This window comes from Vollenhovia emeryi, unplaced genomic scaffold (assembly GCF_000949405.1).
Source record: "Vollenhovia emeryi isolate VEMERY1.0 unplaced genomic scaffold, V.emery_V1.0 DF939253.1, whole genome shotgun sequence".
Lineage (NCBI taxonomy): Eukaryota > Metazoa > Arthropoda > Insecta > Hymenoptera > Formicidae > Vollenhovia > Vollenhovia emeryi.
In genome coordinates, this window is record NW_011967113.1 from 7,406 (window position 1) to 27,698 (window position 20,293).

Below are 20,293 nucleotides of genomic sequence, written 5' to 3' on the forward strand. Positions count from 1 at the left end.
TTTTTTATCTCTTTCTCTTTTTCTCTTCCGCCACTTATTGCGGCACTTTCGTGAGTAAGCTTCCGCACGGCGATAACGCTGAGAGGCGGCGACGATAATTTCTCCGATTCGAGCTGGTGCACGGCGGCGGCCTTATTTAATAATTAGTACATAATGAAACGGCATCCGAGAACAGTTCCGTACGCCGCGTTTCTTGCGATCTCGATCGCCGCTGCCGCTCTCAAAAGTGTCCAGGCGGAGGGCGAGCCAGAGGAATCATGGAAGGAAAATTTTATCGTCCCTCATGTTTATCTGGAGGTAGAGATAATTCAAGCTCGATTGCACTCACTACATTGTACTCGGAATTTGTCGATGAGATTAATTCAGTGTTGCTTTGGCTAATGCGTACCATAATATGCTTACCTTAATGATATTTAATCGCCTGTAGCGAATTTCGTGGTGATGACTGAATTTCCGCGCAAGAGCTATTATATTCGTGAATATAATGATAACATCAGAGGCGACCTGCTAACTGTTTGCGTGCCACGATTAATTCCAACTTTCGGGAGAACTTGCGTCTCCAGAATTGCGCCTGATTAAATGTAACCATGCAATCTAGAAGAATCTACGATCTTAAGAAGATAATGGATTTATGTAGTAAAATTGTAGATTTACGAAGCAGACATCACGTAAATATTAACCAGCTAAGTGAATTGCAGCAATTTGTTCATCTGTGATCGACTTTAATTGACATAACGACTCGGACTCAATTTCCTATATTAACTGTAATTGGCTGTAACACGCGGAAAGGGACCAACGTGAAAACGCTGCGTAATACAGCAGACCTAGTCATCGGAGAATTTCCGCGGTAGCGTGGATCTAAAAATAATTTTCTGATAAAAGGGTATGGCAAATGGAACAGGGAAGTACCAGTTAATCCTGTTATGCATAATGATACATTCGAGATAACGTGGATCCGAAGATCCACGGGCGTTTGGTTCCTCTCCGCTCGCATCCACGGTCGTGGGTTAACATTATTTGTCTCCGTTCCCTCTGGCTCTCTACTCCTAGAAAACGACCGGCGTCGATGGTTCGGGAATGGCGGACGACGGCTCCGGGAAGCCCCGCGTCTCGCTATGCTGTAGCGTTGGCACTTTCCTCAGCGGGGACGACTGCGTGGAGGCCACCATGAGCGGGACGGTGCGGCTGCCGGCGATCTACGATGTGGATCTTGCACCGGCGAACGTCACCGCGAGCGACGAATATTTCAATTTTACAATATGGAATCCGTGTGTCGGCGCGAGACGATACTCTTTGAATCCACGCATGTACGAGGACGACCATTGGTACCTGCTGTCCAACGGTTCCGTGTTGCTGCCGCTGCTCGAGGAGCCGGAGGAGCGTGTCCTGAACTATGACCAGTACTGCTTGGCGCGGGTGATAAGCTACGAGTATCCGGAATACCAGATGTTCTTCTGCGATGAAGTGCCTCCGGACGAGAACAACGTCGTGTACTCCTTCGGCATGCTCGCATCCGTCCCGTTCCTGGTCGCCACGTACGTTGTCTACTGGTTGCTGCCTGACCTGAGGAATCTGCACGGCCGCACGTTGCGCGGATACGTCGGCTGCCTGGCGGTGGCGTACAGCATGCTGGGGGTGTTGCAGCTGACGCCGCAGGAGAAACTCCCGTACGGCGTCTGCATCACATTCGGTATATCCCACAGATGCGACTTCTATTAACTCGTGTTTACTGCGCAAAGAGGATTGATGCTAACTTGAGATTGGATTTGTGCTGTTGCGCGACGGATTTAATCTCCGATTAATTCACCGAACATCGCTGTTATCGATCCCCGAATCGTGGCGACTTCTCTGCGAATCGTTTATATGCACATTTATCTATCTCATATCCACTATGCATCGCATATCTTATGGAGGCCGCGTCAGACCGGATGGAGCGTGGTTTTAGAAATCCTGCGAATTAATGAGAGATCCGCTTATCGCGCGAGCGCGTGACAACTTTCTAAATGCCCTCGTACCTCTGCTTTTCCTGCAAATATCAGTGTTGATGAATTTGTTATAACGCCATTAATTTAACATATGCAAGTTGTTTACTCGACGGACGAGAAAATCAGCGTTCCCCTGCGAATGCATAAGAAACGTGTCGTATAACTAATTGCATACTAAAAGTTGTTTTCTTTACCTCGCTTCTATGCTTGCCTTGTACTTAATGTTAGCTGCCTGCTCTTTTCACTCGACTAATGTAGAAGATGGTTGTTGCCTATTGATTTGATGCGGGATTTTTGTTATTCGAAAAACCGCACGGCGTCAATTTACGTCAAGCTCGAAGATTATCCTCGGATGTTTAGAGATTCTTTCTTAAATCTAGACACTGAATGGCGAAGTGTAAACTAAAGTTTGAAACATCGTAATGACTCCTCTCGGCGGCTGCGAGGCGAACCGGAAGCTCGTGCGTCTCAGACCCCGGGAAAGTACTAAAAGCCCTTGAAAACAAATAAATGCGAACGAGCGTTCACGTCGCGCCGCACGTTTTCCCAAGCCGTACGCTTCCGGAAAGTAAACTGTAAGACCAGGGGGGATTTCCCCGGTGCTAGTTCACCATTCTTGGGCGAAAGAGGACCTGCTTTAACGGAGGTGCCTTCTTTTTCGTCGTTTTCATCCTGGCATGCACTTGTGCGTTAGCCGCGAAACAGGTTCGACCTTCGGACAACAGAGTCACCATCGCGGCGAAATCGCTGCGGACTAACAATATCACGCATATCCTCATTTCCGTAGTTTGCGATACTGTTGCGGTCGCCGGACATCTGACTACGAAGACTGCTGCGAGGGAAAATCAAGGCGGTTTAGTGAATTGGACGTGTCCAACGTGTCGACGATGCGTCGACGGGATCTCGCACTCTGGTGTTGCACGCTTCTATTCGTCCTCGCCTCCTCGTCCAGACTGCCGGGGAATTCCACGACGGCGAGCGATAATGAGCGGGACGATTCCACAGTGCGGTACGAGATTCACGCTGATGTTACCGCGACGAATCGTGGCGACAATGTGGAGGCGGTGATGAGATACGCGCGTGAAAATTCCACCCGGAACAACGACGACGTACAGTTTCGCGATGACACCGCGAATAACGGCCACGAAGATAGTGACTCGGCGCAGCACGAATTTCACGCGCGTCCCACGAAGGAACGCAAGGGGGGCGGCAATCGAACGCTGATAGAGCTTGACGCGAATTTCACGCAGGCCGACGAGATCAACTCCACATCGCGCGAGTCCTCGGAGAATTTTATGCAAGCCGAGGACAGGAGCAATTTCACGTTGTACGAGCTCGTTGGCAAGTTCTATCAGGATGATAAAAAGGATGTTGTTCCTTACGAGGCGTGCGAGAACGACACCTGCATTATGCTCTGCTGCCCCCCCGGCCATCACTTCATTAAGGAGCAATGCATTACCGGGAACACTTACTTTCCCCTCCCGGAGGTGTACGAGTACACGACGGGCGATCCGCTCGAGGGAAGTTCGATCGGCAAAAGGCTGAACCAAGTGTTTCAGCTGACCGTCCACGATCCGTGCATAGTGCACGAACACTACGTGCTCGAGCCTAACATTGATTTAAATGACACGTATAGGTTCCTCGTCAACGGCTCTCTGCATCTACCGTATACCGACCAGTTAATCGACGATACATACTGCCTCGCCGTCATGGCCCACGACAAGTACGAGATAGCCGTTTGCATTACATCGGACGACGTTGTCCTGCAAGAGGATGGATACCCCGTGGGTCTGATAATATCCTTGCCGTTCCTACTGGCGACATTCGTCGTGTATTCCATACTGCCGGAGCTCCAGAACATGCACGGCTACACGCTGCGCGGATACGTTGGCTCATTGTTCGTCGCGTACACGGTCCTCGCGGTAGCTCAGCTGATCCCCGATCAGAGAATAGTAACGGACACCATCTGCATCACATTTGGTACAGCATACAATCGCGTGTTGATTACTCTCTGAAAAATTATTAGAGCCTTAGGAAAGACGACGAAATGAATAGGGAATGAAATGTAAATCTTGCTACGCAATCAGAACTTGGAGATTCACTTGGATATAAATATCGTGCTCTTTCCCTTTTCTTTTCGCCAAGATTTTGCAACATAGTATTCAAAGCGAAATCGAAAAAATTTGATTCAGCATAGTGCAGATTATCGCAACTTTTTTCATCAAGGTTTACCGTTTTCGACTACAAATTCCTGATGCGAGAAAGACGGAGTAAACCTGTTCTTTCACGGGCAAAGGTGTGAGCCTTTATTACCGACATCTTAATGCGTGATTAATAGCTGTTTATTTGACTGTTCCAGCCTTCATCATCCACTTCTCGTTTCTGGCAAGTTTCTTCTGGCTAAACGTTATGTGCTTCGACATTTGGTGGACATTCGGGTGAGCAATCGAAATATTCCACATTACACTATGCCTGCAATCAAATTATCTCCCATCAACAATGTTGTGACATTTCTCGAACGAAATGGGGCACGATACACCGAAAAATCTGTATTCTTATTTCAAGTATATTTCACTTATTTTTAGAATATTTTCCTCTAAAATAAGCACCAAGAGATCCTCTTTGTTTAAGAGGGGAATCCTCTAAACAGGATATTCTTAACATGTAAGAATATATACTTAATGATATGTTTTCTTACGAAATATGTTAATTAATATCTGGGATTATAAATCATTACAAAACAGTTCTGCAAAATAAACATTTACATACATAGCTGAATATTATTGTTTGTAATTTATATATTAAAGTTTATCAATTTTTATCAATTTTATTTTAGCTTATCGCTTAACATATACGTATTAAATTTATTAAAATGTAACACATATATGTGTATTACATTTTACATATATTACAGAGTGTGCCCGAAAGATATGTAAAAACTGTTGATTCTGGTAAGAAGATTAACAGGATCCATGAGCATTTTTATTTTATATTTCAAATACTTACTCAATAAATATCTCGTTCAAATCGCTTAAATCTTCCTCTTTTAACCACTCAGCTACTTTCTCATCCATTATTCGAGCCAGGACACAAAGAATACCCGAAAGAGGCACTCGTAGTAACACGTACCGGCACGCACTGCACGGTGGATATCGTGCATACGAAACACAAATGCCATCGCTAAAATTGTCTCACAAATAATACATTCTTAAGAATATATTATATTCCATAAACCGTGATGTTAAAAAGGAAATATTCTTATTCATTAAGAATATTTATTAAGAGGACTTGTAAAGTATAATTTTAAGAATACAATTTTTTCGGTGTATGTATGGGGCCTGAATTTCGAAAATAATCATTCTGAAAAGTCATCTCACTTTTCTGTATAATCGATTATCTATATTTTATGTATATATATATAAATTGTAATTACGATCTCAACATTAGTTACGGTTTACCAAGGATAAAATGTTTTCAGATCGAGTTCTAGGTCGAAATGAGTTAATTGATTCGTCAAATATTTCCACAAGCGCCACTCGATCCGGCGCTTGTGGTAAAGAAATTTGATAATTGACAAACACTGGGGGAAATTGATAGCGACAGGACGCGAATTAATATCCGGTACGTGACCGGCGTGCGTATGCGGCGCAAACACAGCCGAGTTAATTTTGATCTCTCTCGCGGTCGGACGTCGGTCCGAGAGGCCATTCGGAGAAGCAATATTCGGCGAGAGGAAAATGTCAGTAGAGCGCATATCCTCAAACGTTCAACGCACCGCGTGAACGTACGAACGTCGTGCACGCTCATTTATCGATGAATGACTCGTTGATAAATATACAGAGTCTGTTTAGATTAAGGCAGCGCCTCGATGTATTTTCCGAAATGAGATTGAGAAAAAGTTGCGACGCAAGTATATAAATCATCATTCGTGTCGCGTCCGTCAACTTAACAATCGTTTAACGTTTATCGCAATGCAAATTGTATGTACACGTTCCAATCGCGCCCGCGATGAGCGCGTCCTTTGTTATTACGTTACTCATCATGCGCGTTCGTGCGGAATGCTATAAAGTAATTTATTATCTCTCGCGTGTCAATGAAATTTCATGACGCGATATTGTCGTGTCGCTATTTACCATTCCCGCAGCGGAGATGAACTGACCCGCTGTCGCCAAGCCCCGTTTCACCCTACTACAAGGGTGTGACGACTGCTGTGTACGCACGTTGCCCGGTCTCTTTGTAATCAATTACAAGAGTGTGCCGAGGCGGGCGTGCAGCGGATCGTACTTGGAATCGGATTAATTTCCTCTTTTATTGCGTGCCCGCATCATCCGCGCACATCATTGTCATCGCCACGCGCGTGTCCTCACAGAAGCGTGAATCATCCTTCGGCTTAAGAAGATTTGATGTGTATTTATGCCATTTTAATAATCAGCTTTTAATTTCAATCCTTCCACCTTAGCCTCCTCATCCATCCATTATTATCCCTCTATGCTTTCCATTTCTCATTTCACACGTGTCCCATATTGCATCGATTGCTACAACTAAAAGGAAAAAATCATTAATTTACGAAGAAATTATTATATGTAAGGTATTCGAAAAGATTACATTTTCTATCTTTATACAAAACTCGTAGCATTGAAACTTATTTGCGCTGCCAAAGAGCTACTCATTAAATTAAGATTGACAGGATCGATAAGAACAATGTAATATTTCATAAAGCCCTCGGTTTTTTAATCAAATTTTGTATACGTTTCTTAAATAAACGTAGAAAATGAAATTGGAATATTAATAGTAGCAATTTTCAATTAGTAATTACGCACCGTGGTATTACGGTTTAACATGCTGGTCATCGAGTACCGCGACCAAAAGCGATAATTATTTTAATGTGCATTTGCATGTTCTACTTGTTGCTGACTCTACACAGCATGTAAATCACATTTCGCAGAGGGTTCCGTTCGTTACAAGGAAGCATGAAGCAGCGTGAGAGAAAAAAGTTTGTCATGTATTCGATTTACGCATGGGGAAGCGCTTCCATCCTCACTATCGTTTGTGCCATCATGGATTTCGTTCCCAGCGTGCCAAAGGAATTGATCCGACCGGAGATTGGTGCCACGAAGTGTTGGTTCAACAGTAAGTGAACCGATAGCTCACGACAGAGTGACGCTCTTATTAAAACCATACGATCAAGTCTGAAAATTGAGCGCTTACAGAATGCCCGACGTATAAAGATTGACTCGAGAAATTAATTCTTTCCATTTCAGCGGACGAGGCGAGGGCGATATATTTTTACGGGCCCATGAGTGTTACCGTTATCTGCAACATTTGCCTGTTTATCTCTACGGCGCTAAAAATTGTGCGCCACAAGAAAGACACGGCTCATCATTTGAGAAGCTCGGAAAGCAGACGCCACGACGACAATAAGCAATGGTTCGTACACGAGCAATTTTGTGCATTAATACGTGATTAATTATTAATATTATATATCCGTTGCGGAGCCGACTTTGCATAATGTCGATCGGTCCTCGTTCCCAACGCGATGATTATTTTTAGACGGCAACTTTCCCATGCGGCGGTTTGCTTTCATAATTACGAAATCTTTTGAAGCAACAAACACATCGTCGCCGTTTAGATCGCGGCGCGCACACGAGATTCCTCGTGAGCGTCTGCGATTCTCGAGAGGGTTGACATACGATCGTGCGAATAAAATCAAAGTGTGATTTGCCCCTATTTCGCAAAGGCGGAAGTCGTTCGTCTCTTCAAAATTTCTTAAGAAAAATTGAGCAAAGCTCTCTCCCCGTCTCTTAGCTCGAAACTTTCTACTAATAATTACGATTTCCCGAAGATATCGCTCTTCAGCGACTTTGGTTTCATCGCCAAGTCCCCGGTTATTAATATATTATAACTTGCGTTCGCACACAGGTTCAATCTGTATCTGAAGTTGTTCATCGTGATGGGCATAAATTGGTCCATGGAAATAATATCATGGTTATTCAAGAGCGCGCCGCCGTACGTCTGGTATCTCACCGATCTGACAAACACCCTGCAAGGCCTCATCATTTTCATCATATTCGTATGGAAGGAAAAGATTAAACGGCTGCTGTTGAAGCGATTCAGTTGCCAGGATCGCGGTTTATTCTCGAGAAACTCGACGCACAGCGGCGTTCACAGCTCAGCCTCGCGCACCTGCACCACCACGTCGGGGATGCTGTCGCTGCAGGAGAAGGTCAATCCCTACGTGCAAACAAATTGCCGCGCGAAGAGCTCGTCCGATGAGGCTGAATAATGTTGTAACCTGAGAAAATGATTCAATTATGTGAATCAGACGAATGATTAATGAGTAATTGGGCGATGCCGTAATTTAATTCTCTCGAGAATTATCTTAACATTGCTCGCGTTGATCTCTTTATTTTGGAACGACGAGATTGATGGTTTCCGTCGTTCTCGTTCTTTATATTCCTTTAAAAATGTACTTACCAAGGTTTTTTTATCTATTTCACAATCCAAAGATGAGAGAAATTAACTAAATTACTCTGCATCCATTATCGACCTCGTTGAAGTAGCAAGTGTATTGTATATCATGTACATTGACTGCCGTACGCCATAATGTCGTATAAATTTATTTTAATGTGTAGAGTTACGTCATCATTATATCACCATCGATAATGTCTTGATAAAAAGGCTACGGATAACCAACTGATTTCAACTTCAATTCTAGCACATTGATTGTGCATCAGAGAGACTGTATTTTACATTCTCTTTTCTTTTATATTTATTTTCGTTATATCAACACGTGGTCTACATTTCCACCGCACAAATAAGTGTTTAATATTATTAAATCATTTCAAGAAAAAGAAAACAAATGTTTATATAAATAGATAAAATTTTTAAGACTATGTTCCGGCCAGGGTTGGGAAGTAACTTCGTTACTTGTAACGAAGTTACAGTTACAGTTACTTTTTTTTGGTAACTCTAACTTAACTTCGTTACTTTCTCTCCATCTGTAACTGTAACTTAACTCAGTTACGTTTTTTCGATAACTAGTAACTAATTTGATAGTTACATTAAGAGTTAAGCCAACGGCACACGATACTATTTTTCCTACTGGATTGCTTACGAGAGCCAATCAGGACGCAGAGTTTTCGATCAGGTGACTCAAAGCTGAATCCTGGTTGGTTCTCGTAAGCAATCCAGTAGGAAAAATAGTATCGTGTGCCGTTGGCTTTACTTTATATGTATTTTAAACCTCCACAGATCGCATTAGGTCTTGCATTTGCACATAAACGCTTTTATCAACACTTTATAATTCAAACACAGATATGATACTTTTATTTTCATTGCAAGAAAGTAGCTGCAAAGTAACGATTCGTTACTTTTTGAGTAACTGTAACTGTAACGCGTTACTTTTTAGAATTGGTAACTTGTAACTGTAACTAGTTACATTTTTACAGCGAAAAAACTGTAACTAGATACTTTTATAAAGTAACTTTCCCAACCCTGGTTTCGGCGCACAGTAAAAATGTGCAATGCAAATACCAACCTGTGTCACCGTATATTTTATATCACGTACATGTGATAGTATTACAATATGTACCTTGAAAATCCTTGTGTTGAGATAGACATTAACTCGTGCATCTCCATGTGCAACTTAAAGACTCTTTGATTTATTATGAGGTTTATCTACCGAGTTCCCTGGAGTTGCATTTCAATCGTATTATGTATAGAATATAGCTCTTCATTTAGCTTGTATGCTGTCACAGAATACTCCTGTACAAGTGCCATCACAAACATTCGTCTAATATTTAATAGTCTCGTCAGTTTTTATATATGTACTATTTAATACGCACCTACGAAATCGAAATATGGAAAAATGAAATGGGCAGAATTACAATAGAAAAGAGAATTTATGCACAGAATTCAACTTGGACTCTGCAATTGTTAAGTAATAAAGGCTTAATCTGTATTCATTACTATTACATGTATGTGTTTCTAATCGTCTACATATACGATAATTAGACGAGAAAATAAGAAATAAAGAGCCTTATACTACACGTACTCGCACACTACTCGCACACGTCCTGCACTCCCTCCAAACCGTTAATCAAAGTCTCGCACAAAGAGTTTATTTTACGCGAACATGTCTTCTCGATCAGCCCCAACGCCCTCGCCGTCTTCCAAACTCGAGAAGTTGAGGAAGTGGGCCGGCCTGTGCACCTCGTGATAGAATTCCTTTGGATTCGCTAGTTGTAACTCGTACTTCATGTTGGGATCGTGCCTCACGCCCATGAAGTTGTAGTTCCACGAGCCTTGACTGGGTACCATGAAAAAGCCGAGGAAACGATCGGACAGAAGCATCTGCACCTTCTCGTAATGGCTGGGTAGATAACCCTTCGGATTGTTGCCCTTGTCGGTGTTCTGCTTGCCCCATTCGAAGCCGCTCGGAGTCAGCTTGTACGCTGTGAGCGAGCAGGAGCCGGGCGTGAAACTGCAAGTTATAACGATCGTCTTTTCGCCGTCCCAGATGGAATTCTCCGCCATAATCCGGGCGTGAGTGGATATGTCCTGCGGCGAGAGCTGCGGCAGCTCGTTCGGCTGCGTGTGTATCCAACCTAGCGGCTCCATCTCCTTCAAATACTGATGGTTAGGTAGCGTATTCGGCAAATGAACGGTCTGATGAGTTCCCCATTGCGGCGCCATTACGATACATCTGATCTCTTTCACCTGTCACACGTAAAACGAGAGTATGAAATTACAGCTCAAGTGGATTTGATATTCAATATATGAAATAATAAGGCAATAATTACCTGAGGATTGTCGGGTGGACTGATGCCGTACAAATAGCCAGCTATTTGGGCTCGCAGATCCGAAATGGTGACAAATTTCTTGAGCACATTCTTAGGCAAGATATAAGTGTAGCCGGTTTCCTTGATATCATCGGACGAAACGTAGATGTGGTTCGTTCTAAGGTGGAGATTGGTCGCGGAGATGGCACGCACTCGCCATTCGGTCTTCGAGCTGAAAGTCTGCGTCTCGTAGTTGGACGTAGTCGCGGTGATGATCTCGTCGCCGTGTTTGTTGACCGTTCGCGTGGTGGTGGCGGTCAGCTGGCTCTGTTCCTTAGTCTGCTTCTCAATCTCGGCGATCTGTTGCCGTTGCGCGGACGGGGCGCTTATCTCCATGCCCAGAATGATGTCGCGGATCTCGGACTGCGTGAGCGACGCGACATTGACGTTGTTCTTCTTGCCGTAGTCCGCCAGGATCAGGTCCTTGAGTTGCACCTCCACTTTAATCCATTCGTCGTCCGTCAGCGACGGCCATATGTGATGCGGCTCGGTGATGGTGGTCTTGTCGGGCTTGAGAACGACCTTGGTTCTCTCGGTGTTGACGTGTAGAGCGCGTAGGATCAAAATCAATCGCGAGAACGCGGTGTAGGACGAGATGGTCTTCAGCCAGTCGTCGTAAAGATTGAACAGCACCATCTGCGGCTCGGTCGCCTTCAAAATCAGATCGCCAAACTTCTCCACTTTGAGACACGCCTGGAACGGTAGCTGCAACTCAGATCCCTTGATGACTATGTTGGGGAAGTCCAGCAAGTGCACCTCCAGCGGATCCAACATTCCCTTTCTGGTGACGATAATCTGCTTCGGTTGCTCCTCCACTGGCAGAGAGCGAATCAGCGCGGCAACTTCCTCGGCGGTCTTCCACTTGGCCAGCTGACCGAGACGCTTTTGGCCCGCCCAGACAGAGGTGTGAATAATCTTGAGGAAGAGCTGACCCGTGCGCGGATTGAAGATGAAGATCGCGCCGTTTATCGGCTTCGTCGTCAAGTTGCCCTCGAAGGTCTTGTGGATTGTCACACGATACACGTTCGTGTCGTCGACGAACCAGATAATCTGATTGGAGAAGAGCTCGCCGTAGTTTTGCGAGGAGAGGTAAGGCTCCGTCGGTTCCGACGAGTACAACTGCAGCGCCTTGCGGATACGCTCGCGTAACACGTACAAGGCCGGATTTGCCTTCATGATCTTCGCCATGGCTTGCTGTATGAGAGGTTTGCAGCCGGGGAACCAATTGCCGTAGGCGCTGTGCAAGTTGTACGCCAGATCGATGGCTATGAGGAGACCGGTGGGTGACGGATAGATAGACATGTTGTCCGTGGTATAGTCGAGAAACTTGGCACGAGCGTACCGCTCGATGTCGTGCGAATCGTAGTCGCCCCATCTCAGCTGCACGTCGATCCAGTACTTTTGCGTGGTCGTGTTATCCATCACATCCTTGGAGTCGGCGAGAAGGGACGGCCGAGACACGTTCCACTTGTAGGCGGAAAACAGTAGAATGTCGGCGCACGAGGAATTCATCTTGTAAGACTTGCGCGGATGTATCGTCTCCTTCTGCACGGTCTCAATTTCTAGCGCGTCCAACTCTTGATCGAACACTTGGCAGAGATCCATCACGATCGACTCGTGCACCTTCTGCCACAAGTGAGCGCGGAATATCTGGATCAAGGAGATCTTCAGAGTCGGTATTTTCCCGTGCATGAATATCCCCGTGAGATCGAGCTGCACCTGGAAACCGACGTAAACGTTGGCGCGGTTAATGGTGGGCGACCACCACAGGGTGAATCGACGATTCGGAATCTGGTTGAGACCGGAGCGTTGAGCGTTTGTCAGCTTCTTGTACTTCATGGATTCCTCGAAGCCGGATGCCTTCTCCCAGAACAGACCTTCCCACGTCGGGAAGTAGGTACCCTTGAAGAGGGTGTGCTCGAGGATGCCCTCGACACCGCCAAGCGCCTGGATCATGTCAGTTCGATAGTTATTCAGATTCCACAGTTTGCCGTCGTGACGCTGGTGGGTCCACCAAAACGGGTTTTGCTTCAACACCTGATACTGCTTGAACTCCGTGCGAATGCGCCAGCCCTTGTCGTAAGCCAGCGTGTGCCGGTCCTTCTGGAACAGCGTGTTTATTCTGGGAATGCCGCGATCCCAGCTGTCCTCGAGGTCTTCCAACGTGAGCCTGCGATTCTGAGCGTTAGCCTCCTGCCGCTTCAGGGCGTACTCCGCCCAGACGCGCTGAGAATCTATGAATTCCGATTCCCACGGTTGTATGTAACGGTACAAGTTCGGGATCAGTTGATCCTCGTCGTGGCTCATACCCGAGCGAAAATGAGTGATGCCGACGTCGGTTTGCTTCGACCATCTCAAGTCTGACTGCGGTATTAACACGTGACCCATCGACAGCATCCCCAGACCACCCAATTCCTTGGGCGTGTAAAAGACGACGGGCGGGAAACGCGACGGCATTTTCGAATTCAGTCCGATCTTGATGCGAGTCTGAATTTTGTTTTCGCACTTGACCAGCAGATCTAACAACTCCTGCGTGTTCACCACCGCTTCTCGGAAATAAGTCATTAGACCGATCAATGCGGTATTCCACTTGTTGACAATTTTCGTGAAAGTGGTCGAGCCCGAGGCCATCAGGATTTGTCTGACGCGATTGTGGAAGCGCTGCAAGCTCTCGTCGTCGACGCGCAGGAAGCACTGCGCCGTTCTCTCCTTCGTGATTTCGTTCTGGAGATTCCAGACGCCGTCCCGATGCGTAAACTCCTCGTGTGTTGTTCTGCACTTGGGCAGAATCCTGCACTCGAAGCCACTCATGTTGAACAACAAGTTGGGATTGTCTTTGCTGTAAACGCTGACGAAGCTGTTCTCCCACTGAATAGTGGTGGTGGAGCGTGGTAGTCGATTCTTGATGTCCCAGAAAACGGCGCGGCCTAGATTCACGTCGTGCTTCATCAGCCTCATACGGGCATCTCGCGGCCAACACTTTTTATTGTTGTAGCCGACGATATTCTCGTTGTTTGGATCAGGATGCTCGGTGAGATAACGCTGGATAAGATCTCTCGCTTCGTCGGCAGAGAAGCGCAGGAATAAGTGTATTCTGTCGACATAGCGGCAGTACAATCGAATAGGATGCGCCGTTTCGGAGGCGACGTCCTGGAACGTCAAGAAGTCGTTCGGCATTTGCGGCGGGCCAGCCATCTCGCTGGCTCGTTGGAGACCTAGCACGAGCAGATCTAACACCAGTCCATAGTACTGGGCGATAAAAGATGCAAATTGCAGCCCCCTGATAATGCCGTAGCTGTTTGTGTGGTTCATGTCCTTGTAGTTGATGACCACGTTGTTCTTCGCCGTCATGTAATCGGCGATATTGTGATCGACTATCAGGCGCAACAGTCTGTTGAGCAGCGTAAGATCGATCTTCTCGTACAGCTTCTCAAATTTCGATTCGAGCAACACGTTGCATTCGCCCTCACTAACATCCCACACGTCCTGGAGATTGTTGATACCCTGGCACCACTTGTAGACGAGGAGCGGCGGCGGCTCCGTGTCGGCCGGTTTCACCCACGGTGGGAACAATCGTCTCTTGTCCGCCTCGTACCATAGGTATTGATCGAGATAAGCGTCCGTGATCTTCTCGAGCGGCTCCACGTCGTACACAGGAATCAAGTGACTATAAAGATCCATGAACTCGATGCCAACTTCCTTAAAGGCCCTCTGCGTGAGCAAATGTCTCTTGATTCGGGATAGCGCCTCGTGCGGATTGTCGTACGCTTGCTCTATCAAACCTAGCTCTTCACGTTGACTTTGATTCAATCTAGACTTAACGCTATAAGCTTCCTTCAGGCGTTCCAAAGCCAATATCAGCAGCTTTGTATCGTGCTTGTAGGATAACGGCGGAAAAGGTATCGGCGCGAATCTCCGCGACTCCAGCCAATGCACCGAAGTAGTGAATATGGCTACAGCCTCCTCCGGCGATATGTACGGACCGTCCTTCAAGTAATTGTGCTGTCGTTCTTGCTCTGCTTTCAAGTATAGACGCGTCAAACGGCCAAGATTCTTCTTGCACACGGTTTTATCCACCGTGGCTCCGCGTCGAATCCTCTCTCGATTATAATGAGCAGTGTTCGTCCACCAATCGGCTTTCATCTTGACATAACGCAATATCATGTTCTCGATCGGAATTGGTAAACCCGGCACCTTCCAGGGAATATTTGCCTTCCAACAACGCCAGGCCTCGCTCAGATGTTGAAGGATCGTCCGCGCCTTGTTTTGCTTTATTCCCTCTGGCATCATGTCAACTATGTCATGCATGACGGATGCCCGCAACTCGAGATCAAAGTGCGATTCGACCCGCTGCTTCGTCACCGTTTTCGCTACGCCCTTCGAATGGCGACCTTCAAATTGTCTGGACAGTAGATTACCCAGCCATCTCTCCAACAGCGGAGTGATGCCCCTCATGAAGAAGAGCCAGACGCGCCAGCCAGGCGCCCAGAATCCACAACCTGGCCCTTTGCCGACTGGTCCGGTATTGAAACGATAATAGATTAGATGTTTCAAGTCCTTACACATTCTAATCTGCCGCATTAATTTGTACTTGTACCGATACATGCCGGTCAACTGACCGACGTGTGCAAAGATGTACTGCAGCCCGTCGGCGAGCTGAAAAGCGTCCACGTTGTTCAGTCGATACTGAACATGAGAATCGATAATGAGCTTAGTCAAGCGGAGAATCTCGCGACACAGATGGAAAGCGTTGCCGAAGCGCGACTTCTTCCTCTCTTTCGTCGTGAGCGTCTTGACGGGTTTCAAATTGAAATTGTAATCCAAGTGGAGATAGTTGAGGTTCTTCCGGTGTATCAGCAGATTCAACATATTGTATCCTTGACGACACACCTGCAGGCCGGCTTCCACCCAGTCTATCGTTGTCGTCTGGAAAAACTTGGTCGACTTGAACGAACGGAATAAGTAGCGTTTCTTCTGCGGTTTCGGTGGCCTGTGCTTCAGAGCGTTCAGCACAAAGTATTTCAGCAATTTCTGGTAGCTGACTCGCACTTTCACGGGTTGTCCAGGCGGACAGTGCTCCCTGTACCACGACTTGACTAACGGGATGTCGATGGCCCTCCTCGTTCTACCGGAACGTGTGTTAAACGGCCTCGGTGCCCAGAGAAGCGCTATTCCATTCGCTGTGTTGTCGGTGTAAAGAGGTGTCTCCTGCAGGAACGGTTGCACCTCACCGGGTAAAACGAAGTCTTCATCGTCCTCGATTTGCGGCTCCATCGTCTGCAGCGAGTCAGTCGAACAAATTAACGCAATACTTATTTATTTATTCATTTAATAACCTACATTGTTCATAATTGTGTTGATGTTGTTGATTTGCAGTATCACTCGAAAAGGACCCAAAAATAATAGGGTCGAAACGTTGTGTAATAAACTAATTTAACTAGCCAGTTGGGTTGACTATAAGTTTCCCGTCTCAACTTATTTACAAGTTAAAAAAACTTACCTTTAATGAATTCCTATGAGATATTGGGTTGATTAATGGGTCGAAGTAGAACGCAGGCAAGTCTGGATCTTCAGTTTTTATGTATACAACATTTGGTGCATGGTACCTGTAAATAATATTTAATATACTTAATTGATTGGGAACACGCACACGTGTAAAACGGTAAAGAATTGATAATTTTATTGAAAAAAGTGTATAGGTTTTGTGAGTGATATCAGCAGTTTCTTTTTATGATCTTGACAAAAGATACGAATAACAATCACCAAACTTTCTCTACCACACTGCTAGTAAGACCTTTACACCTTAACACAAAGATCTTAAAACAAATGTGGAATACGTGTGTACAAACTTAATAATGGAAATGTGTAAGCAGGGATACATCACCACGACTCACCATGACAGATGCACAAAATGAGGCATATTATTATACAAGTAAGGGAATGCAATCCTATATTCCGTTCTGATAGGTTGTCTGATAATGATCTTATTTATATCATTGAACTCGTTCCAATCTTCATCAGCTGCGTTCGAATCCTTCACCAACGGCTCGAATTTTGGTCCCCCGGGGATAGCCATGTTCAAGGCTTTTGCGGTGAAGAATGACTTGGGGTCAAACAGGTAGAAGAAATTTTGATCTACCAAGTCGGTCAACAATTGATTGGCCAAGCGGTACAGGGTGGCCATTTGGGGTAGCGTCAAGTTCCATCTTCGGTACGTAGATCCATTAACATGTCTGCAATACGTTTCATTCGGTTCAGAAAAATATTGCGTATGCGGCGGAGAAAAAAATTATATTCTCGAATGTCTTTTCAGCATAGCATTTTATCCAACTGGACAGCTTTTGTATCTCAATGATACACAGCTGTCCAAGTTGTCAACTCACATGTCCAGTTGATTTCAGGACCCCTACGCTTTTCATCATTAAAGAGCAAACAGGCCGACACAAAGCGTCAAACGAATAAGACAAAACCTAGCCTTGTAATCTGTAAATGACTTACTTTGTCCCGACCAGGGGTTTGTGTTCGTAAAACCACGACGCCACAGACTCGTCCTCCTCCGAATCGAGCTCGATCTGAATAGCTTCCAACGGTTCCACGTCCAGAACGTTGTCCGCGTAATCTAGGGGAGGCTCTTCGTCGTCAAAGGGCGGGAATCGCATTCTTTTGAAATGCCTACGATCTCTCTTCTCTCGCCTCATCATAATCCACATGGTGCTGAAACGAAACGGGTGATTTTAACACAAATATCTCGTAGCGTTAAACAACGACAGTATTGTTGGTGTCTTACCCCCATTGAGCTATGTACACAGGCTCTATAACCCAAGGGATCTCATTGACGAACGTGATGGCTCCGGTGATGTGATACAAGACCTTCACGTCCCTTATTTGTTCCCACGGCATAGGCATATTTTCCAACAGTTTCATCACGGCATGTGGCATGTACTTCAACGCGCTGCAATATAAATGTATTCATAGAGAGGCTGTTTACGCAGCTTTTCGGAGGCAACTTACCCCAAGTAAACACGCTTGTCGTGTCGGTACTTCCTGCTGCTCATGTCGCCGTGATCCCTGATGATCTTCCTTATATGCTCGGCCGGCATGTCCTCCTTCTGAGCGTCCACAAAGCCGAACTTTCTCTTCTCCGCGAACCGCTTGGACTGCAGCTGCTGCCATTTTTGCGCTGGAGCAAATACGATTGCCATTATGAGAAATGTGTCGTAAAAGATAATCATTGGTGACGAGCGTTAGGGCCTGAACAGAATGGCTGCCTCGTAAGGCGACAGGACTGCTCCTTGTAGCTGAATTAGCTGCGCTAGTGAACTAGTGCAATAATAGAAAACAAGCCTCCAAGTGTAAAGGGACAAAGAGTTTCAAGTCTTAAAGTAAAATGCACAATAACTGTCTTGTGTCTTAAGAATACAAGGCAACCATTCGGCCCGGGTTTTACTTTTGGTTTCTTGGATCTAAAAGTACAAATCAATCAACTTAAGAATGTGAATCACCAGTAAATGATAAACGATAAAAAGAATTGTTAGACGACTTAGGCTGGCAGATGGTTTATTTATTCAATTAAAATCTGACCAAACAATCGGAATTAGTCTATCAAATTAAGTGCACCTCATGTGGTGCATCTTACGTGGGGCAAACAAAACAATATTTGCAAACTAGAGTTAAGGAGCATCAACGGAATGTTAGAGGTTCAACGGGTAGCTTCTCGGTTGTTTCAAATCACCGCATGGATAATGGTCATGATTTTGATTGGCTGATATTACATAGATCCACTGATATTACATAGAGAAAAGAATGTACGTAAGAGAAAGATAGCGGAGATGTTCTATATAAAGAAAACTAATGAGACTATAAACTTACAAAAAGATACGGAGAATTTAAACGTAATTTATGATAGTTTGATACAATTTTTAAACTAAGAACTTCTAAGTAACTTTTTATTTTAATTTATATTATTTATTAATTTATTTATTTGTATTTTTTACCCCCTCTGACTCCGTTTTCGGTCTATAGCATTATACAATTTTTAAATAATTTTAAACTGTTAATCTTAAAACCTCGATGGACACCTAGAGAACGTACGTATTATATATTCTCGTTTTTAACCTTTTTGACTCCGGCTTCGGTTTATTAGTTATTTATTTATTTATTGCCATGTTCTCCATATCTCCTTCACACCATTGTCAGACTTCAGTCCTACTTTGGATGTTACATCGGATGGACGTGCCGTCTAACATTGTTCTCCATGTGATGCCCAGAGATGGAAGTAAAGCTGTTTTTTCTTTAATTCGATACCAATGACGTAATATTGCAAGTTTATAGAAAATAATTTTACTTATTCTTGACTTTGTTTCGCAATTGACACGACTGTAAGATGCAATGTCTTGTTTTAAAATAATTGTAGATTGTTGAATTCCCTGAAAAGGACCACAAACCGTATGGTCGAAACATCGGATTTTAATTGAATAAATAAACCATCTTCCAGCCTAAGTAGTCTAACAATTCTTTTTATCATAAATCAATCATATTGGATACATCGGATCCAGTGTGAATCCTGCATTACCTTTCTCCTGGAGCTTGTCCTCGGACAGGACCTCCGGCTGCTTGGGCATCTGGGGCAACGGCGGTCCGCCTATGGCCTGCATATGAGCGTGATGGGCAGCTTGTGCGTGGGCCGCGGCCTGGGCGTGCACCTGGGCCGCTATCTGCGCCTGCTGCTGGACCATCATCGTGGCCCATGGGTTTGGGGTCAACAAATACGGCGGGATAGACATGGCTGCGAGCGTGCTTCCCGGCGCTGAAACGCGAGATGGGATTCTCAATTAACTCGCCGCGATTGTTGCGTTGCTGCACATGCACGCAGCGCGGTATCTCGAGGCGAGCTCTCAGCTTCGAAGCGCTGCGTAACGCGGAGCGTTATTTCTCTCCACCGCCGGAACTTGGAACATGTCCGACCGCAAGGCGGCGGCGGCGATGGAGGGATCGTGTGCACGCGCGCGAACAGTGGTGCAAGTTAATACTCGGATAACGAAGTGATCGCACGTACGGCTTCTCACGATGTTAGTTTATCAATTCCTACGCGACGCCATGCCGCATAAAATGAACTCGTCGTCCAATTGATAGTTTTACATTAAGTCGGCCCTCTCCTCGGAATCCTCGGATACGACGCAACGGTTCCGATCACTTTCTTACGGCTGTGTTCAAAAAACTTGGGAGAAAGCTCACGGCTGGAAACTACGGCGACGCTATGGAGATACACTCCTATATTTTTGTACCGCCATATTTGGGCGAATCAGCCCCGGCCAATAGATGGGCAGTTCGGCGCTACCGTCGCCTCAGCGTGGCATGGCCGAGTCTTGTATGTATTTCATGAAGAATAGAGATAAGGAGACCGAACTGACACGGAAAAATATTCGAGAAACACGGCCAAATTGGTCGCTGGACTCTAATTTACTAATG

The 20,293-nt window shown here is 45.5% G+C and overlaps 2 protein-coding genes across 4 annotated transcripts in view; one reads left to right on the plus strand and one right to left on the minus strand.

Annotated features, from left to right (window-relative positions):
• LOC105559807 (G-protein coupled receptor Mth2-like) overlaps positions 1-8,871 on the plus strand; it is a 12,615-nt gene extending 3,744 nt beyond the window's left edge. For 2 of the 3 annotated variants that reach the window (XM_012008401.1, XM_012008403.1), the window contains exons 2-6: positions 2,773-3,965; positions 4,345-4,423; positions 6,931-7,115; positions 7,247-7,412; positions 7,905-8,871. In XM_012008401.1, coding sequence (XP_011863791.1) covers positions 2,773-3,965; positions 4,345-4,423; positions 6,931-7,115; positions 7,247-7,412; positions 7,905-8,268 — 1,987 coding nt within the window. In that variant the 3' untranslated portion in view covers positions 8,269-8,871. Of the gene's footprint in view, positions 1-6; positions 298-1,050; positions 1,691-2,772; positions 3,966-4,344; positions 4,424-6,930; positions 7,116-7,246; positions 7,413-7,904 lie in introns of those variants that run through there. The other variant, XM_012008402.1, reaches the window with a different exon arrangement.
• A 996-nt stretch (positions 8,872-9,867) lies between these two features.
• On the minus strand, positions 9,868-20,118 carry LOC105559809 (pre-mRNA-processing-splicing factor 8). The gene is made up of 9 exons (XM_012008404.1): positions 19,881-20,118; positions 19,398-19,631; positions 17,837-18,005; positions 17,613-17,777; positions 17,324-17,539; positions 16,720-17,058; positions 16,326-16,431; positions 10,787-16,102; positions 9,868-10,703 (listed from the first exon to the last, which is right to left on the minus strand). Exons 2-9 carry the CDS (start codon positions 19,606-19,608, stop codon positions 10,110-10,112), a joined length of 7,116 nt encoding a protein of 2,371 aa, XP_011863794.1. The 5' UTR covers positions 19,609-19,631; positions 19,881-20,118; the 3' UTR covers positions 9,868-10,109.
• Positions 20,119-20,293: the final 175 nt, after the last annotated feature.